The following is a 19,063-nucleotide window of genomic DNA, read 5'->3' on the forward strand; positions in this document are numbered from 1 at the left end:
AGAGGATCTACATGGCTGTGTGCCTTTTAAGTGGCTGTCCATCACTTGGTTTTCCTCTCTCCTCACCCTGCACCTTCTTCTGAGAAGAGCTCAGCTCTGCCTTTGAGGGTCCCCTGTGGGGTGGCCTCACCTTAGTCCTGGGGCTGTTTTGGGAGCTCACGCTCATATCAAGAGCCTTTTCCATGAAGATGAATGCAGGCTGCCCTTAGCTCGTGTCACCCCCAATCCACCACTGACTCCCCACCTCCGGGACTCCTCAGTGGTGGCAGCAAAACAGAACCCGAGGGTCCAGACCCCTGCTTCTTGTGCCCCCTCTTATCCTGGTCACAGAGAGGTAATCAAACCCTTGTCCACGCCCTATGGAGAGTCTGCTCACCAAACATCCAGACATCGCTGGCGGTTGTGAAGCGGCGGAAGTTGATGGACTCGGGGGACATCCATTTGATTGGCAGACGGGTCACAGAGGCTGTGGGTGGACCAAGGGTTTATGGGAGCTCTTAGAGAAGAACGATCCAGACTTATCCAGAAAGGCAGCTTACTCTCCAGAGACTGTTGGCCTAGACTTGCCTTATAGTCATCTTTTGGGGAGATTTTGGCTTCAGGACTGCCGTTCGGGGACAAAGCTGTAACACACCCCCCACCTCACCTTTGTAATACTCCTCATCCTCAATGTATCGGGAAAGGCCAAAGTCCCCCAGCTTCACACACTCCGGGGAGGCTACCAGGATGTTCCGGACAGCAATGTCCCTGGAAGGAGGCAGAGACCAGGGTGAGGTGGTTCATAACACTTCAGGGGGACAGACAGATGGACAGAGAGGCAGAGGAGAAGAGAGCTTCAGGGCCCCAGCCTCCGGAGGAGAATCAAGCAGCTTCTGTGGGTCAGCCCTTCCTGGCCCCACAACTCGTCTTGCTGGAACTTGGCTCAGGCAGGAGCCTTGGCTGGTCTTTCCTGCTGCTTACACACCCTTGTTGCCTCCTTGCATCTCGTTGCTGAGCCCTGTCTCCCGTCATCCCTTCTCATGCATCTCCACCTTCAAGCCTGTCTTGTGTTCCCCATATTTGCTCCAGTCACTGCATGTATTGTCCCCTCTGCTGGAGATGCCGTCACCCCGCTCACACTTCAGGGAGGAAGCCTGACCACTTTCCTGATCACAATTAACCTCTCCTTGTTCTGTGACCCCACAGCCGCTCACAGCTCACTTTCAGGGGGCACTGGGAGAGCCAGGACCTGGCTCAGAGTCCCTGGGAACCCCTGGTATGGAGGAGAGTGGGGCAGAGAGCTGGAGGAACACACCTGGCAGCTGGCAGGTGAGAGGTGCCACCCAGAGCTGAGCTCTCACCCCCCCACTTCAATCCCCCACTCTGGGAGCCCTTACCCACTCAGTCATCTTGAATCCCCACATCACTTCTAACCCCCCATCACTTCTATCTATCTCTTGCTTCTCCCAGGCAGGTTCTGCACCCCACTGTTTGTCTTTGTTATTGAAAAGATGACTTCAAAGCCCAACAATGTCACACAAGGATGCAAATCTATTATACCACTTTGCCCCCTGACTGTTCATCCTAGAAGATGCTAGAAGATGAGCTTTACAAGGAAAGGGGTTTCTGTTTGTTTTGATTGTGACTTAATCCCAGAGCTTAGGACACTGCCTGGAGGCCCACAGGAAGAGTTCCATCATATTTGCTGCACAAGTGAGTGAATGAATGAGTGGATGCATATTCACATCCCCCAGCATCGCTGCGCATAGTGTCAGCCATATGGCCCCATATCTGAGGGGGATGGTGTTGGACTGAAGAATTCACCTGCTCATCTCAGGGCTTTGAGCTGGATCATCAAGAAAGCAAGAGAGTTCCAGAAAAACATCTACTTCTTTATTGATTACACCAAAGCCTTTGACTGTGTGGATCACAACAAACTGTGGAAAATTCTGGAAGAGATGGGAATACCAGACCACCTGACCTGCCTCCTGAGAAATCTGTCAAGAAGCAGCAGTTAGAACCTGACATGGAACAACGGACTGCTTCCAGACTGGGAAAGGAGTACGTCAAGGCTGTATATTTTCACCTGCTTATTTAAATTATATGCAAAGTACGTTATGCAAAATGCCAAGCTGGATGAAGCACAAGCTGGAATCAAGATTGCAGAGAGAAATATCAATTACCTCAGATATGCAGATGACATCACCCTTATGGCACAAAGCAAAGAGGAACTAAAGAGCCCCTTGATGAAAGTGAAAGAGAAGAGTGAAAGAGGTGGCTTAAAACTGAACATTCAAAAAATGAAGATCGTGGCATCTGGTCCCATTACTTCATGGGAAATAGATGGGGAAACAATGGAAACAGTGACAGACTTTGTTTTTTTGGGCTACAAAATCACTGCAGGTGGTGACTGCAGCCATGAAATTAAAAGATGCTTGCTCCTTGGAAGAAAAGCTATGACCAACCTAGACAGAATATTAAAACGCAGAGACATTACTTTGCCAACAAAGGTCTGTCTAGTCAAAGCTATGTTTTTCCAGTAGTCATGTATGAGTGTGAGAGCTGGACCATAAAGAGAGTTGAGTGCTGAAGAATTGATGCTTTTGAACTGTGGGGTTGGAGAAGACTCTTGAGAGTCCCTTGGACTGCAAGGAGATCAAATCAGTCAAGGAATTCAGTCCTGAACATTAATTGGAAGGATTGATGCTGAAAATGAAACTCTGATACTTTGGCCACTTGATGTGAAGAACTGACTCAGTGGCAAAGGCCCTGACGCTGGGAAGGATGGAAAGCAGGAGAAGAGGATGGCAGAGGATGAGATGGTTGGATGGCATCACTGACTTGATGGACATGAATTTGAGCAAGCTCCAGGAGATGGTGATGGACAGGGAAGCCTGGTGTGGGGCAGTCCATGGGGTTGCAAAGAATTCGACACAACTGAGCAACTGAACTGAACTCTGTCTCCTCCAGAGGATCGTATCCCCCATGATGGAGACCTCCCTTCAGGGAAGGGGACAAAGCCAGGTAGAGAAGGGACCAGTGCCACAGTCACACAGAGGACTGGACTTGGCAGCTTGGAGGTGTCAGAGACCAGGGCAGTGCCACTCACTTGGGCTGGAAGGCCCGGGACCCCAGGATTGTCCTAGTGCTGCCAGAACCCAGTCTCTCCTGTTAGGCTGCTGCTGCTGCTGCTAAGTTGCTTCAGTCGTGTCCAACTCTGTGCGACCCCATAGATGGCAGCCCATCAGGCTCCACCGTCCCTGGGATCCTCCAGGCAAGAACACTGGAGTGGGTTGCCATTTCCTTCTCTAATGCATGAAAATGAAAAGTGAAAGTGAAGTCGCTCAGTCGTGTCTGACTCTTCGAGACCCCATGGACTGCAGCCTACCAGGCTCCTCCGTCCATGGGATTTTCCAGGCAAGAGTACTGGAGTGGGGTGCCATTGCCTTCTCCTGCTAGGCTGGGTGCCACCAAATGGAAATGCCAGAGAATAAGTGAGCAGCAAGCAGGGAAGTGATTTCCTGCACCCACAGGGATGTGGGCTACTGAGTTACAGGCAGACACCCCTGATTTCAGATTTCCTCTTCCTAGCAATCCTGGGAGGGACCTCTGGCTGTTGTACTTTTAGAGGGGGACATGGGTCCCAAGAAGGTGCTCAAGCTGTCCTATGTGGGACCAAAGCCAGGCCTTCAACCCTGGTCTGTGCCTGACCCCACCTTCTCCAGGCCCCTCCCCAGCCCCACCTGTGGACACAGTTGATGCTCTCCAGGTAGGCCATGGCCTTGCAGATCTGCAGCGAGTACAGGACAAGAGTGAGCACCTTCAGGCTGTTCTTGTTTCGCTCCAGGTAGTGGCCCAGCTGCAGGAAAGGGAAGATGCCCTGAGGACTCTGCCTGACCTGGGTGTGGAGCTGGGCGATGGGGTAGGGGACACCCAGGCTGGCAGAAGAATCTGGCAACTTCCTCTCCAAACAGCCTTGCCGGGAGTTAAGGGCCGCTGGCTCCAGATGCATGCTCCCTGGCCACCCCCTCTCTAGGTGTTGCTCCACTGCAGCCCAGCTGTCATCACAGGGGTCCTCCTTGGCTCCAGCTCACCTCCCCGTAGGGGTACAGTTCCATGACGATCCAGGTGGGCTCCTCTTCGATGATGGCGATCAGCTTCACAATGTGTGGGTGGTCCAGGTTCCTCATGATCACTGCAAGTGGGGGTGAGAGGGTTAGGGTTAGGGGTTAGGTTTAGGGTTAGGGTGGGGTTAGGGATTAGGTGTTATGGTTAGTGGTTAGGTGTTAGGGTTAGGGATTAGTGTTAGGAGCTAGGGATTAGGAGTTAGGGTTAGGGTTTAGGGGTTAGGGATTAGGGTTGGGGTGAGGTATTAGGGTTCGGGGTTAGGAGTTAGGTTTAGGGTTGGGGTTGGGGTTAGGGTTTAGGGGTTAGGGTTAGCGTTTAGGGTTATGGTTAGGGATTAGGGTTAGGGTTTGGGCTAGTGTTTAGGTTTAGGGTTAGGGTAGGGTTAGCTGTTAGAGTTATGGTTAGGTGTTAGGGTTAGCAGTTAGGTGTTAGGGTTAGGGTGAGGGGTTTGGTTTAGGTGCTAGGGACTAGGAACTAGGGGTTAGGGATAGGTGCTCCAGCGCCTCAAAGGTCCAAAGCAACAATCAAGGTCTGCTGTCTGGACCCAGAGCCAGGGGTGCAGCCTATTCCCCCTGTGGATATCAGCTCTGTCCACTGCCTCCCTGACCTCCACCGCAGATGCTTCAACCCCTTCCCGCTTCCCGGTCTGCATAGTCTCCAGGCTTTTTTCCAGCCCCTGTGCTGGTGTCTCCCCAGGGACACCTACCTGCCTCACTCATGAACTTCTCCTTGTTATCTAGAGTGCAGTCTTTCTTGCAGGTCTTCACAGCCACGTTGATCATCTCCCCTTTCTGCAATAAGAGTGTGTCCAGGGACCCTCAGTTCTGTCCAGAGCTCCCCTCACCGGCGTCCCCAGTAGATAGGTGACATCTGGGTCTCTGCAAAGCCTGCACTTCCTATCTCTTCCCCTCCTCTCTTCCACACCCACTTCCTCCTGATCAGGGTACATTTGGACTGGAGGAACGTTGAAGATCAGATCTCTTGAGCCCCTGGCTGTCCAGGTGAGGACACAGAGGCTGGGGGTCCACGCAACCTGCCCAAAGTTAGCGAGTGTGTGCAGGTCACATGCAAGGCCATTGTCAGATATGGCGTCCAGGCCTTTTTCTCTTTATTGTTGGTTTTTACAATTTTGCTTTTCCCCCAGGCCTGGTTGAAGCACAAACACAAAGGCAAACTTGTCCAGCCCCATCAGCGACCTTGGAGTCCACCTTCCCTTTCTCACAAGTGCGTCACATGGAGCTTCCCCCTTCATGTTCTCCCATAAGAGTCAGTCCCCACCGCTGGGCCCCATCCCATGCCCCATAGATGTTGCCTCTCTTCCGATCCCTGCAATTACAGCCTTACTGGGAAATGACTCTTGTTTTCATCACTCTCTGCGTATTTCATAAACACTGCAAAGGCCAAATGTGTGAATTTCCACACACCACAGCACACCCCCTCCCCCAACACTAGAGTATTTGAGCTCCTTTCTCTTTCTACAGAAGAACAGAACTTGCATATCACAAACTCACGTGATTCGTGTAGACACCTTCATAGACCTCCCCAAAAAAGCCTTCACCGAGAATACGATTCAGGACCACATCTTCCCGGGTGATGCCATACTGTGGGCCTGCACAGGTGATAAAACAGACAGTCCTGGGGCACAGAAACTGGTTGGCACCCCCTGGGAATCCAAGAATCGACGTCCCTGGGGATTCTGAATGCCCATATTCCCGGGATTCTGAGTATCCAGAGGCTCTAACACCAGGCTCCGACCCCTCTTGCCCAGGTGTGACCAGACCTCCCCCACCAACGCCTCAGCCAGGAACCAGGGGCTAGGCTGGGAAAGGGGGTCTAGAAGGTTCCATTGTCTCAGACTTGGGAAAGCTGAGTCCCATGTCCATGCTCTTGGCACACTCCTCCACCACAGACACACCAAGGGTCAACGGTGATGGGATAAAAACAGTGATCTCTGCTTTCAAATCACAGGTGCCTCACTCAGTTGTGTCCCTGGCTGAGACACACATGGAAGACGACACAGGAAAGAAAGAAAGTCCCCCTGTGATGTCATATGTGTCCCCAGATGTCACATCCCACGGCCCTGGTGGTGGTTGACATGGGTTGGGGGGTGGTCAGGGGTCTACCTCCTGGTCTTCGTAGGGTCTCGTCAGGGATCTCAGCATAGATGTCTGATTCTGAAATGACAGGAGGACGCCACATGGGCAAGATGCCTTGAGGGGGGCATCACCAGGAACCAGGTATGAGCCCCCTTCCTGCCCCGCCTGCCACAGGTCAGTGGAACTAAGCTGACATCACAGGGCCCAGGGTCCTCGGCCTGAATCCCTCCTTGCTGCTGCCTGTCTATTTAGGGCAAGTTGGTTCATCTCCTTTAATCTGCTTCCCTTTGTGTGAAATGACTATTTCTGGGGAATGTAAATATTAAAGAAAACAATACCGATTATGTATTTAACACTGTCATGAACTGAATGCTTGTGTCCTCTCAAATGCATATGTTGAAACCCTGACCCCAGGAGTGGTGGTGTTTGAAGGGGTCTTTGGGAGGTGATTAGGGTTAGATGAAGTCCTGAGGGTGGGGCCCCCATGGTGGGATGAGTGTCTTTAGAAGAAGAGGAAGAGAGACTAGAGCTCTCCATCTGTGCACCACACGAGGACACAGAGAAGGCGGCTGTCTGCAAGCCACGAAGAAAGACCTCACCAGGACCCCACCACTCTGGCACCTGGACTTGGACTTCCACCTCCAGAGCTGTCAGAAATCAGTGTCTGTTGTTTAAGCTCCCCAGTCTGTGGCTTTTTTATGAAGCCTGAGCTGACCAAGACAAACATGGTGCCTCATACTAGCTGTCTAACATGTTTGTGCTCATGTTCAGTTGCTAAGTCGTGTCCAGCTCTTTTCAACCCCATGGACTGTAGCCTTGCCTGGGATTCTCCAGACAAGAATATTGGAGTGGATTGCAATTTCCTTCTCCAGCAATCTTCCTGACCCAGGGATCTAACCTATGTCTCTTGCATTGGCAGGTCAGTTCTTTACCATTGAGGCACAAGGGAAGCCCCGCCCAATACATATTAGCTATTATATTTTTAGCTGTCATTGAGCAGTCATAGGAAAAGTTCATTTTTCTGTAACTTTGAGGGAATCCTTCAGGATGCCACAAGAGCAGGCAGAAGGGAGGTTCTGGGCGCAGGCAGAGGACAGCAGGTGGGCAGGCTTACCTATGCTGCAGCTTTCTGAGAGGTGGGGCCGCCGAGCCTCCAGGTTTCTACGGGAGGAGAGGACAGGGCAGGAGCCAAGTGAGCTCAGAGCCTGGCAGTGCCCACCCAGGGCAGCCTCATTCCCCCTCTCTTCCTCCCACCCTGCCTGGAGAAGCAGCGTGTTCTGATGGCACTAAGCTGGGAGCATGGCCCAGGCCACCAGGAGACAGGAGGGAGGTTTTCTTGCTAAGTCGTTTCAGTCGTGTCCAACTCTGCGATCCTATGGACTGTAGCCGGCCAGGCTCCTCTGTCCGTGGGACTCCCCAGGCAAGAGTACTGGAGTGGGTTGCCATGCCCTTCTTCAGGAGAACTTCCCAACCCAGGGACTGAACCCATGTCTCTTACACTGGCAGGCAGGTGCTTTACCACTAACGCCACCTGAGGGGACAGCAGCAATCACCCCCGCTTCCGCCCTCCCCCGCCCAAGATGGTGCCAGGTGGCTTTAGGACATAGGAATAACCCTGCATGAATTTACTGGGAGAAATTTACTGGTGAAAAATAACCACTTGTGAAATGCTGGAATTCCAGCATTTTCTCCTGGGGGCCAGAAACTGGAAAACGTGGCAGGGGAGGCCCCCTCCCTGTTCGGTCTGCCTTCGTAAGGACATGGGCTGAGGACGGGGCCGGTTCTCCCTCGCGGCTGGTTGTACTCACAGCATGGGGATCTGGGGCAGGCTGTTCCGCTTCTCACCATCTGGGGAGAGGAGAGGAAGAAGGGGAGCTGGAACCAGGGACACAGGGTCCCAGATGGATGATGGACCTCATTGCTTCTACCAGCCGACACAAAGGAGACCCCTCCCACCACTCCACGGCTCCTGAGAGTCGGAGTGGAAGCTGGATAGGCTGTTGCCCTGAACTGGAACCCTTTAGCACTAAGAAGCGACTCTCAGACTTCCTCTGCCACTGCCACACATCCCAGCCTGACTCTTGCTTTCTGATTCCATCCCCAAACAGGACGGACCAGCAATGTTCTGGCAACAGCTTTGATCTTCCCGGGGTGACAAACATCTCTCCATCAGAAGTTGCCCCCAGCACCCCATGCCACCCTTGGTCAGCGGGGCCAGGGCTGTAGCCAGGCATCTGGGATGGGATTACAGGGAGTGTCCAGAAGGGCTGGGGGAGCCCCTCCCCACACTTCGAAATGCTCTTCATTCACACATCCGTCAATGGTTTAGCTTTTCCTGCTCCTTCCCAGAGGCTTGGCTCGGGTATGCCACCCACTGCCTGTTGGGCCAGGTTACCTTCAAGTGGAAACACACCTTTTTTGGTTCGAATGATGAGAGAGCCCTTGTGTTCCCCTTGCAGCCTGCAGTAACCATCTACGAGGTCAGCCATGTTCTCGGCCTCTGCCAGAGAGGAGGTTTTGATGGACAAGGACTGCAGGGAAGAGACCAGCCAAGGATGAGACCCCAGAGCCTTGGCTAGAGTCACCCCCACGGGACTGCAGGACTTCTAACCATGGCCTGCCTGGACTCCACCAGCTCCTCTTCTGGGGCTGGGCTTGTATTCCCCATTGCCACCAGGGGGCGCTCTCGTCACCGCGCCCAACTGACCACCTTACACTCCAGGAAGGGAATTCCTTTTTCTAGGCACTGAGCACACAGCACATGCCTTGTATGCTTGAGCAGAAAGGGAGAAAAGGGAAGAGGGAGGGAGTGGGGCAGAGGACACGTGGATGAAAGGACGGGCATACAATCTGTTTGTGGTCTGAGGTCTCTCTCGTTCTCCCACCTACAAAAAGCCATGGGTCCCCAAGGTCTTGGCTCTGAGTCACTGTTTCCTGTTCACAGTTAGACCTCTGATCTGTACCTTGATTTCTGGTCACTTTACTCCTGCCCTCCCCCAAACTTCCTACAACTTCTTTCTTGACATTTTTAACAACAGTTTTGCTTCCTGATATACTTTTCCTTAGTTTGACATCATCCTGCTACCTGGTCTAAGAACTAGGTGCCCTTTACTTAACAAGATCTCAGCAGCCAGGGAAGCCCTGGCCAGGCTGGCCTGAGCAGGCATGCCCAGTGTTCTCAGAAATGCTCACCTGGGGAGCGCCTTCGATGCCCAGCTGCAGTACTGCCTGGCCCTCCTCCAGAGGGAGGCACCTGATGGACTTGATCTGCTTGAACTCAGCCAGGCAGGTGGGCTGTGGGAAAGGAGGGGTTCCTTCAGACCATGCCATTCCTGGGATCGGGCCACGAGGATTGATCAGTATGGGGTGGGGGTAGGGAGAGAGGAAGAACCAGGCATTGGAGTCTCTCGGCGGGGATGAAGAGGGAATCAAAGACCATTCAGGTTAGAAGGATCACCTAGCCCAAGCCCCTTGCAGAAGAAAAAATGAACCTGGAAAGAGTCAAGGTTTGCCCACGGTCATATGCCAAGCTGGTGGTAGGGCCAGGGCTGAACCTGGTTCTTCTGACTCCCAGGGACGTGATAGCCCCATATGCCATTGAAAGAGCAACTACTATTGCCAGAAGAGCAACAGTAGTATCCTTCCCTCTTCCCCTCCCCCACCTTAACCACACCTGTCCCCACCCGCTCTGTGCCAGGGACAGTCCCAGGGATGTAATGGCCCACGCTCCCCATCCCATTATCCCAAATAGCCTCCTCACAGCTGCTGATACCAAGAGCCTCTCTGCTCTCAGCAGTGGAGTGGAAGAACCGATGGGACAGGCCAGGATGGGAGGCAGCCAAAAGGGAAAGAGCGCTCTGCCTGGAGCTGGGTGGGGCTTGCCCCCCTCCCCACCCCATCTCTCTCTACCTTTGCATCTTGGCTTGTCAGCTGGCGGATGCCTTTAGGGCCAATGACCAGGTCCACAGTAATGTTCCATCCTTGCTGGAATCAAAGGAGAGACAGGTTGTTGCCTCTGTTCTGTCTGCCCATATTTCAGAGGCTTGAAAACAATTCACTAGCTAGACACAAGCCATGTCTCCTGGACCCTCCAGCTCCTTCTATCCTAACCTCCCACCATACAGATCACCCTGCTCCCAACACTCTGCCAGCACTGCCCACCTCCTCCCAGAGTTGGAGCCAAGGTTTCAGCTCCCTTTGGCAAGCAAGTAGCTTAGCATTAGTTGCATTTTCAGATATACTGGGGGAGGTCCTGGTGCCACAGAACCTACAGGCAGTAGGTTGGAGGGTTGTCTCAACCCCCATCCCCACCCTGAGTTGCCCCCATGGCCTGCTCTCTGGAGAGACTTGGGATTTGGGTCAGGGAGAGAATGAAAAGAGGGCGGTGTTACAATGAGTTCACAGCGGTAGGTCTCCTGGTCAATGCTGGCGAAGCCTGCGAGGGTGTTGAAGAACTTCATGACGCACTCCTCCTCCCGGAGCGAGGCATACTGCTGGAATGTCTGCTGGATCATCTTCCGGAACTGCTTGGGCTGGGTGAGAGGGTCAGGGGTGAGCGGGGCCCGATTCCTTCCCTTAGGATCTCACCACAGGCCTGCACACTGCTGTAGGACAGTTCCTTAGGCCTCTGTAGACCGTGAGGGCAGTGGTGATCTCTTACACCATGGTGGTCTCAAGGGAGCTCACCATGGCCCTGGGAGGCAGGCAGGGGTGGTAGCACCCCCGGTGCTCAGGCCATAGAGCTAACTGGCCTTTGATGTGGAACTAGAGCAGGGTTTCTTGATTCCTGGACACAGATGGGCCCACGGGATGCATGGAGCAGTCCCAGGTCCAGATGGCCTAAGGCAGCACAGACACCCTGGCTTGCCCACAGGTCCCCAGCTCCATCCCTTACAGATCTATTCCTTGGGCGACATAAGGGAGACATGAAGGGAGACTTTCTGGGCTCTTCATCCACTGGTTTCCTTACCTTTAAGTTCTCCTGCATTTGCCTTGGGAAAAACAGGTCCAGGCCCACTTCTTTCCTGAAAGTAAGAGGGGGAAAAGCAGCATTTGAGTTCACTTTGGTGGCTCAAATGGTAAAGAACTGCCTGTGTTGCGTGAGACCCAGTTTCGATCCCTGGGTCAGGAAGATCCTCTGGAGAAGGAAATGGCAACCCACTCCAGTGTTCTTGCCTGGAGAATCCCAGGGACGGTGGAGCCTGGTGGGCTGCCGTCTATGGGGTCACACAGAGTCAGACATGACTGAAGTGACTTAGCAGCAGCAGCAGCAACCCACTCCAGTATTCTTGCCTGGAGAATTCCATGGACAGAGGAGCCTGGTGGGCTACCATCCATGGGGTTGCAAAGAATTGGACAAGACTGAGTGATTAATACTTTCTATATCCCTAACTCAGGACTTCGGGCCGATCAGGGAAAGGTGAGCACACCAGGGAGATGGGTCTTGCCTGGCTCTGGTCTAGGGATGGAGGTGTAAAGGAGGTGAGCAAGAAGAGCAAAGCAGGAGAGGGGAAGGGAAGAGAGGCTGGGGCCAGTCCCAGGACTTACTCCAGGAGCTCGAAGTTGGACTTTTTGTCAAGTGCATTGTGGGGCATGTCCTTGAAGAACCGCCTGCAGAGAGAGAAGCCACAAGCCATCAGAGCTGGGCCACCCAACACCCACATGTTGGCCCAGAAGCACCCTCCCCTGCTTGATGTGGGAACCACTAGGAGGGAGAAAGGAAGGAGAGGTGAAAAATTCAGTATTTAGAAAACTATGAATTTTAGAAAACCCACAAATTTCCTTCCTAGGCAAGACTCCAGTTGTACTCCAGGGTGTCCACCTCTGGCTTATGCAGTTGGTGGGCAGAGGAGGAGGACAGGGGTTCTATCAGTGTTCTCTAAAAATAAATGACCCAAGGCAGCCAACACTCGACTTATAGCTGAGAAACACTGACATCCACCTTTTAGGTTCTGTGTTCCCTTTGTGACTTCCTTTCCCCTCATTTGCTACCTCTGAAAATCTATGTGTATGCATGCAAATAATTATAAAATATAGTACATATAAAAACTTTAGCATTTATGAGACAGAAGAAGAAAATAAAACAAATCCATAATCCTACCACCTGGGGTGACATCTATTAAATTTTTATACATATTCTTTAAGTATGATTTTCCCTTAAAATATATGTCTTCCTAGAGATTTTTGGGTATTACTTATTTATAATAATTGTTTACGTGGAGACCAAATAGCCAATACTATTTGTCTTATCTTCCCTTCCCCGTTTGGATCATTGTGTCTAGTAATTTCTTCAACTGTTGCAGACATTGTCCTGCTCCTGATCATACATTAGTAACTCAATGTTACTTTAACCCATGTGTCCTTGTGCACATCTGGGAATAGTTTTATGCTTTTGATACCATAAGCAGAGAAGGGCAAGTAACTTATGATTCATAAACAATAAATTTACAAAATTTACAGTGTTTAGAAAAGAGTATGGTTAGGCCTTCATCTCACACTTTATTCTAAATATTTATTCTAGATAGATTAAAGGGAAAATGTTAATAATGAAATTATTTTAAAACTAGAAGAAAAGCTAGAGAAATATTCTCAAATCATGGAACTGAGAAGAATATCTAAAGCATGAAATCATAGAAGAGATCTACATAAAAACTTAAAACATGTAGTGCTATGTCCTTAACAATTTTTAATAAATGGTATTTTTGAACATATTGTCAATCAAGATAAGTAGTAATAATTATGGTCTCGATTTTAGAGGAAAAAAAATGCATTGGAAAAAACCTGACTTGGAGCTACTCTGCTAATGGAGGTTATCTCTGGTTAATGGAATTTCAAATGATTTTAGTCACTTTTTCTCCTTCTCTACATGTTCCAAATACTCCACACTGTACAAGGCAGTGTGGCCATCCGCAACACCCCTGGGTTGGGTGAGCTGCAAATGTACTTCCAGGTAACTGACCATATTGGCATGCTGCATGCAGTTAAGTAACTCTACAAAATAAATGTCAGCACGTGTCCACCAGCAAAGAGGTCTTCAGATCTTTCACGGTTACCCAGTCATACAAATTCATACTGTGCCCTCATGTGCCAGGAGAAGGTGGCACCAACCCTGAGCTCAAGGATTTGACGGATTTCAGACTAGCGCATGTGGACCACTTGGCATCTGACAGAGTGGTGGACACATACGGCCTTATGGCCAATCTGCGCAGGGAGGGGTAGGTGGGGTGGACCTGGGGAACGGGGGACTTCAAGATGGAGAGACCCCTGAGTGGGCACTGTAGGAAGAGCCCAGGGTCACCCTGCCCGTTATCAAGGTGTGTTTCACAGGCGTGCTCTGAGGTTTTCTAAGACTGTTGAGGGAAAGCAAACAACTCTGGGGACTTCCTTGGTGGCTCAGTGATAAAGAATTAGTCTGCAGTTCAGGAGATGCAGGTTCGATCCCTGCGTTGGGAAGATCTCCTGGAGGAGGAAATGGCGACGCACTCCAGTATTCTTGCCTGGAGAATCCTACAGATAGTGGAGCCTGGTAGGCTACAGTCTGTGGGGTCACAGAGTCAGAAGTGACTGAGTGTCTGAGCTGGATGATTTACTAACTCTGTACACATCTATTAGCACCTATTGGAGCGGGGGATACAGCAGTGAGCAACACAGAGCATTCGAGTATCTCCCAGAAGCTTGCCTAGTATTCAAAGGAACGTTTACTGGATCACCTGGATGGCAGGTAGAAGGAAGAAGCCAGAGCCTGGAGGCAAGAACAGTGGCAGCGAAAGGCAGACAGGGGACACCGACCAGAGAGAGGGCTGGCGCCTCTCTTCCCAGGGCCAGACGGTGAGCACCTCGGGGCCTTACCGTCTGTCAGCCACCACTTGTCCCCTTCTGGCTCTCACATTCCTGCCTTGGAGGAGAGTCCAGGCTGGCCGAGAGTCCAGGCTGGCCGAGAGCCCAGTGGAGGAGGGAAGGAGCAGGCAACCTCCCTGGAGTGGCCTGGAGGCCGCCTACCTGAGCTCCAGACAGCCCAGCTGCAGGGCCATCCCCTCGCTGACCTTGCTGGCATAGCGCTGCATGTAGTCGTTCCGGAGCTGTCAGGGAGAAAGGCCACGGTTCAGACTCCCGCCCTTGCTCCCCATTCCCTGAGATGAGCAGAGGCCCCAGGAGGTGGAGGGGGCTTTGAACACCATCCTGCTGCCCTGAGTGGTCTCTCATCCCTCCCCCCGCAAATGCACAACCGTGTAGCAGGAGGGGGAGGTGCCCTGGGTAGTGTTGATTGTGCCCCCACAGGCGTGATCGAGTTTTTGAAGTACTTTCATAGCACATTTTTTTAAGGGTCCACAAGACAGGAAGTTCAGGTTCCCCTCTCCCACCCCTCACTTTGGAGATAAAGAAACTGGGAATGGGGGTCGGGGGAGGAGTTAGTCATTTATTCTGGCTTCCCGATGGCTCAGAGTTAAAGAATCCTCCTGCAGTGCAGGAGACACAGATGAGGGTTTGACTCCTGGGTTGGGAAGATCCTCTGGAGGAGGGCATGGCAACCCACTCCAGGATTCTAGCCTGGAGAGGCGAGAGGGGCCTGGCGGACTACAGTCCTTGGGTTTGCAAAGAGTCGGACATGACTGAGTGGCTGAGCACACACGCACACAGTAATTTACCCAAAGCTTTGTTGGTAAGTAGTGACGGATGTCACTCAAGATATGAGAAAAGTCTGACTCGGTCTCTAGAGGACCGGGAGGAGACGTAGGCTGGGGCAAAGGCCAGACACAAAATGGCCATGGCAGCTCTCGTGCACGGAGTGCTTATTCGCCGCCATGTCTTGTGCTGGGCACCTCAGGGGCACTACAGCCAGGAGTGCGGTGAGCTCCAAACAGCTCATGGAAGTCAGTTATTAAGTTTTCCAAAATTTTGTGAGCTGCTTGATATATTAATCTTTTGAAATAGGCCAAGATGGGAGTATTTGATTTAGTTTAGTTGCTAAGTTGTGTTTGACTCTTGAGACCCCACAGACTGTAGCCCATCACGTTCCTCGGTCCATGGGATTTCCCAAGTAAGAATACTGGAGTGGGTTGCCATTTCCTTTTACAGGGGATCTTCTGGACCCAGGTCTCCTGCACTGCAGGTGGATTCTTTACTGCCTGAGCTACCAGGGGTTATTTACACCATGGAAATTGGCAAGTACTACAAATCAGAACACTGCTAGTACTATCGTTAGGTCTTCATGGCAGCCCAGTAATGTACGTATTCTTATCACCCCCTTTTTATAGAAGAGGAAACAACCTCATGCAGGTAAATTAGGTCCCGAGGGGTTTCAGGTTGAGAAGTGGCAAAACTGGGCTAGAAACCAGGTGTGTCAGACAGCTGAGCCTGTGTGCTATGATTGCTTCCCTTCTCTTTGGACGTGCTCTGCCTGCTTCCCCAGCCAGGTTGTCTGGGTAGAAAATAGTCACTAGGAAAATCCAAGAGGGCCTGTGCCTATGGGGAGGGGTCATTCAGCCCTCAGGTGTGAAGGAAGCAGGTTTGGATAGCTGACCAGGGACCAAGGAATGTCCCTGAGAGAACTTTCCTGGAATGAGACCTTCAAAATGCAAGCCTTGTCTTTCCATCTCCCCAGGAGAGGATGGTCATAGGACCCAGGGGACTGGAAGATAAAATACTTTTACCTGTTGGTAAAAATAAAGCAGCGTGGTCTTGTCTTCTTTCAGGCTCTCCATGAAGTCCTCCGGCAGGTAGCGGACTTGAAGGTCATACCTGGGACAGGAAGTTCAAATTCTCTGCTTGACAGAGGGAAGCTGGTCCCACCAGGGGCTGCCCACGGAGCTCCTGGCTACCCATTCAGGACTTGCTCCTTCTTTCCTTCTTTTCCATGGGTGGGTGGAGGACCGCAGAGGACAGAGGGGTGGGTTGCCAGCCACAGTAGTCAGCGCTGGTTCTGACTCTCCCTCTCCTCCCCACGATGGTAGCTGTTCTCCTTAGGTTCACTCCCCAGCCCTTGGCCTGGCTTCCCCTCCTCCTTGCACTTCTGCTCCTCCTCCTCCATAGCACCAAGAGCATCCAGTCCAGGGATGCACCTAGATATCCATCTTGGAATGCGGATGTGTGATGAGCCCTTATTAGGTCTCAGCAAACACATGCATTGGATGCTGCAGAAGGGCCAACCTAATACGCCACTCAGATTTTCTAGGATATTCTCAGAGGTTGGTAAGTGCTCTGAGGAAAGGCCTCCCAGGGTCTCCTCCTTTCCCCGCCCCCATTCCAGAACCTGCGGCTCCTCTCTTACCTCCACTCGGCTTCCACATGCAGACACTCATACTTGTCCTGCACCTCCCCGACTGTCATCAGCGGATGCAGCCAGTGGATCTCGTCTGACTTCATGTGCTTCAGCCTCAGCCCATAGCAGTCAGCCAGCTGGATGTTGGGCCCGATCCGCCCGCTCAGCAGGATGGAGGCGATGACGTCCTACAGAGGAGAAAAGAGGAGGCTTGACTCAGGGGTATGCCCTTCTGGGCTCCCACAGTCCTCACAGAGCCCCTGGAAGTGTCATTCTCTAGGGTGGGATTCTGACTTAAACGTTTTATTCGTCTCTGATTCACTAGCACCTAGTGTAAGGCTCTATGTGATGAATGAGCAAGTTTGCAAAGTCAGACAGAGATGGAGGAACTGAGAGGAGAAGCAAAGGAGAAAATGCAGTGAGGCAAAGAGCATGGATTCCATGCTTATGCATTTCATTCCAACCCAACCAATCCATAACTGACCATGTAAGAAGCACCCTCTGAATGGCTTCCAGTTCAGCCAGCATTACTAAGCGTCTGCAGCAGGCATTTCTGGGAACTGTGCATACATTATTTCACTGAATCTGTGCAACACAAGGGAGCAGGTGTTACCTCCCCATTTGGCTGATGGGGAAAGTTATGGAGATCACAGGGGTGATCATAGCTCAGTTGGTAAAGAATCCATCTTCAATGCAGAAGACCCAAGTTCAATGCCTGGCCTGGGAGGATCCGCTGGAGAAGGGATAGGCTACCCAGTCCAGTATTCTTGGGCTTCCCTTGTGGCTCAGCTGGTAAAGAATCTGCCTGCAATGCGGGAGAGCTGGGTTCAATCCCTGGGTTGGGAAGATCCCCCAGAGCAGGGAAAGGCTACCCACTCCAATAATCTGGCCTGGAGAATTCTATGTACTATATAGTCCATGGGGTTGCAAAGAGTCAGACACAACTGGGCGACTTTCACTTCACTTCACTTTAATGGAGATCACACAGCTCATGGCATTAAGCTGGAATATGGATTCTGAGCCCTGGACTCTGAGGACTAGTAGCAGATCAAGCTGCTTCATGGAAAGGTGGGCAGGGTAAGATAGAAGGGCAGACTCGCACTAGGGATTAGGTGGCACCATTTCTGCACAGGAAGCTTGGCCACCAGAAACAGAGTGTTGACAAAAAATTAGGTGCCCTCCTTATTCCTTCTTGACCAGAAGCCAGCTCACCTCACAGCCTGATGCCATAGCTTCCTGGCCTGGAGCCTGAGTTGCATTAACAGGCCTATTGACAGCAGCCTGGAAAACCACCATCTATAAAGTCCTGCCTAGTTCTGAAGTCACACTGGTTCCACTTTAACTCAGGTTACTCATGGAGTTCCACACATAATTGGTCAATCAAGCCCATTCCCGATGGAGTAAAAAGTACTCTAAAGGCAAATGAAAAACTCACAAGCACTAACCAATCTCTGCTGAGTATCTTTGCAGTACATGTCACTCAGTCTGAGACCCCTGTGAATATTGAAAACTTCAAATATATATGAAGAAGACACAAGTCAGTAGTTTAGTATAATAAATCCCCATGTATACCCCACCCATCTTCAACAGTTACTAACATTTCGCCATTTTTAATTCTATAACACCACCATCTACTACTTAACCACCACTCAACTATCATCAATTCTTACAGTTCTTCTTTCACAGTGAAATTTATATTAATTTAAAGACACAAAGTTTAGCTATGCAGTTTGACACATGAACACACTGTGCAACCCACGTATCAATTAAGATATTTCCAGATCTCCAGAAAGTTCCCTCGTATCCCTTTTCAGTCAATTTTCATGGTACATTCCTACTTCCGGTTCTAGGCGACAATTTTTCCCTCCCACTTTTACTTAGCTTTGCCTGTTGTAGAACTTTATATAATTGGAATCATTTCATATATATTATTCATCCTCTTGTTGCTAAATACCTGGGCTATTCCTCATGTTTGCTATTGTAAATAAAATTACTATAAGCATTAATGTACAAGTCTTTTTGAGTATGTGTGTTGTCATTTCCTCTGGACAAATACCTAGGAGAGAAATGACTGGGTCAAAGGTAGATGAACTTTATAAGTGATTGCTACAATGATTCCATTTTATATATATACTGTGATATATGAGATGTCCATTACACTACATCCTCTCCAACTTTTGGTGTTAGAAATGTTTTTCAGTTTAGTTCAATTCAGTCGCTCAGTCGTGTCCGACTCTTTGTGAACCCATGAACTGCAGCACGCCAGGCCTCTCTGTCTATCACCAACTCCTGGAGTTCACTCAAACTCATGTCCATCGAGTCAGTGATGCCATCCAGCCATCTCATCCTCTGTTGTCCCCTTTTCCTCCTGCCCCCAATCCCTCTCAGCATCAGAATCTTTTCCAATGAGTCAACTCTTCACATGAGGTGGCCAAAGTACTGGAGTTTCAGCTTCAGTATCATTCCTTCCAAGGAACACCCAGGACTGATCTCCTTCAGAATGGACTAGTTGGGTCTCCTTACAGCCAAAGGGACTCTCAAGAGTCTTCTCCAACACCACAGTTCAAAAGCATCAGTTCTTTGGCACTCAGCTTTCTTCACA

The 19,063-nt window shown here is 51.0% G+C and overlaps 1 protein-coding gene across 5 annotated transcripts in view; it reads right to left on the reverse strand.

Annotated features, from left to right (window-relative positions):
• Positions 1–19,063, reverse strand: part of LOC120860357 (protein-tyrosine kinase 2-beta) — a 138,305-nt gene that overhangs the window by 19,557 nt on the left and 99,685 nt on the right. For all 5 annotated transcript variants that reach the window (XM_040236164.1, XM_040236163.1, XM_040236162.1 and 2 more), the window contains exons 3-20: positions 16,471–16,649; positions 15,854–15,941; positions 14,202–14,281; positions 11,751–11,813; positions 11,173–11,227; positions 10,595–10,735; positions 10,113–10,187; positions 9,396–9,497; positions 8,617–8,734; positions 8,012–8,051; positions 7,318–7,364; positions 6,231–6,281; positions 5,619–5,716; positions 4,814–4,898; positions 4,074–4,174; positions 3,723–3,838; positions 647–747; positions 377–466 (exon numbers count right to left, since the gene is read on the reverse strand). In XM_040236164.1, coding sequence (XP_040092098.1) covers positions 377–466; positions 647–747; positions 3,723–3,838; positions 4,074–4,174; positions 4,814–4,898; positions 5,619–5,716; positions 6,231–6,281; positions 7,318–7,364; positions 8,012–8,051; positions 8,617–8,734; positions 9,396–9,497; positions 10,113–10,187; positions 10,595–10,735; positions 11,173–11,227; positions 11,751–11,813; positions 14,202–14,281; positions 15,854–15,941; positions 16,471–16,649 — 1,630 coding nt within the window. The remainder of the gene's footprint in view (positions 1–376; positions 467–646; positions 748–3,722; positions 3,839–4,073; positions 4,175–4,813; positions 4,899–5,618; positions 5,717–6,230; positions 6,282–7,317; positions 7,365–8,011; positions 8,052–8,616; positions 8,735–9,395; positions 9,498–10,112; positions 10,188–10,594; positions 10,736–11,172; positions 11,228–11,750; positions 11,814–14,201; positions 14,282–15,853; positions 15,942–16,470; positions 16,650–19,063) is intronic.

This window comes from Oryx dammah, unplaced genomic scaffold, assembly GCF_014754425.2.
Source record: "Oryx dammah isolate SB20612 unplaced genomic scaffold, SCBI_Odam_1.1 HiC_scaffold_11056, whole genome shotgun sequence".
Taxonomy (NCBI): Eukaryota; Metazoa; Chordata; class Mammalia; order Artiodactyla; family Bovidae; genus Oryx; species Oryx dammah.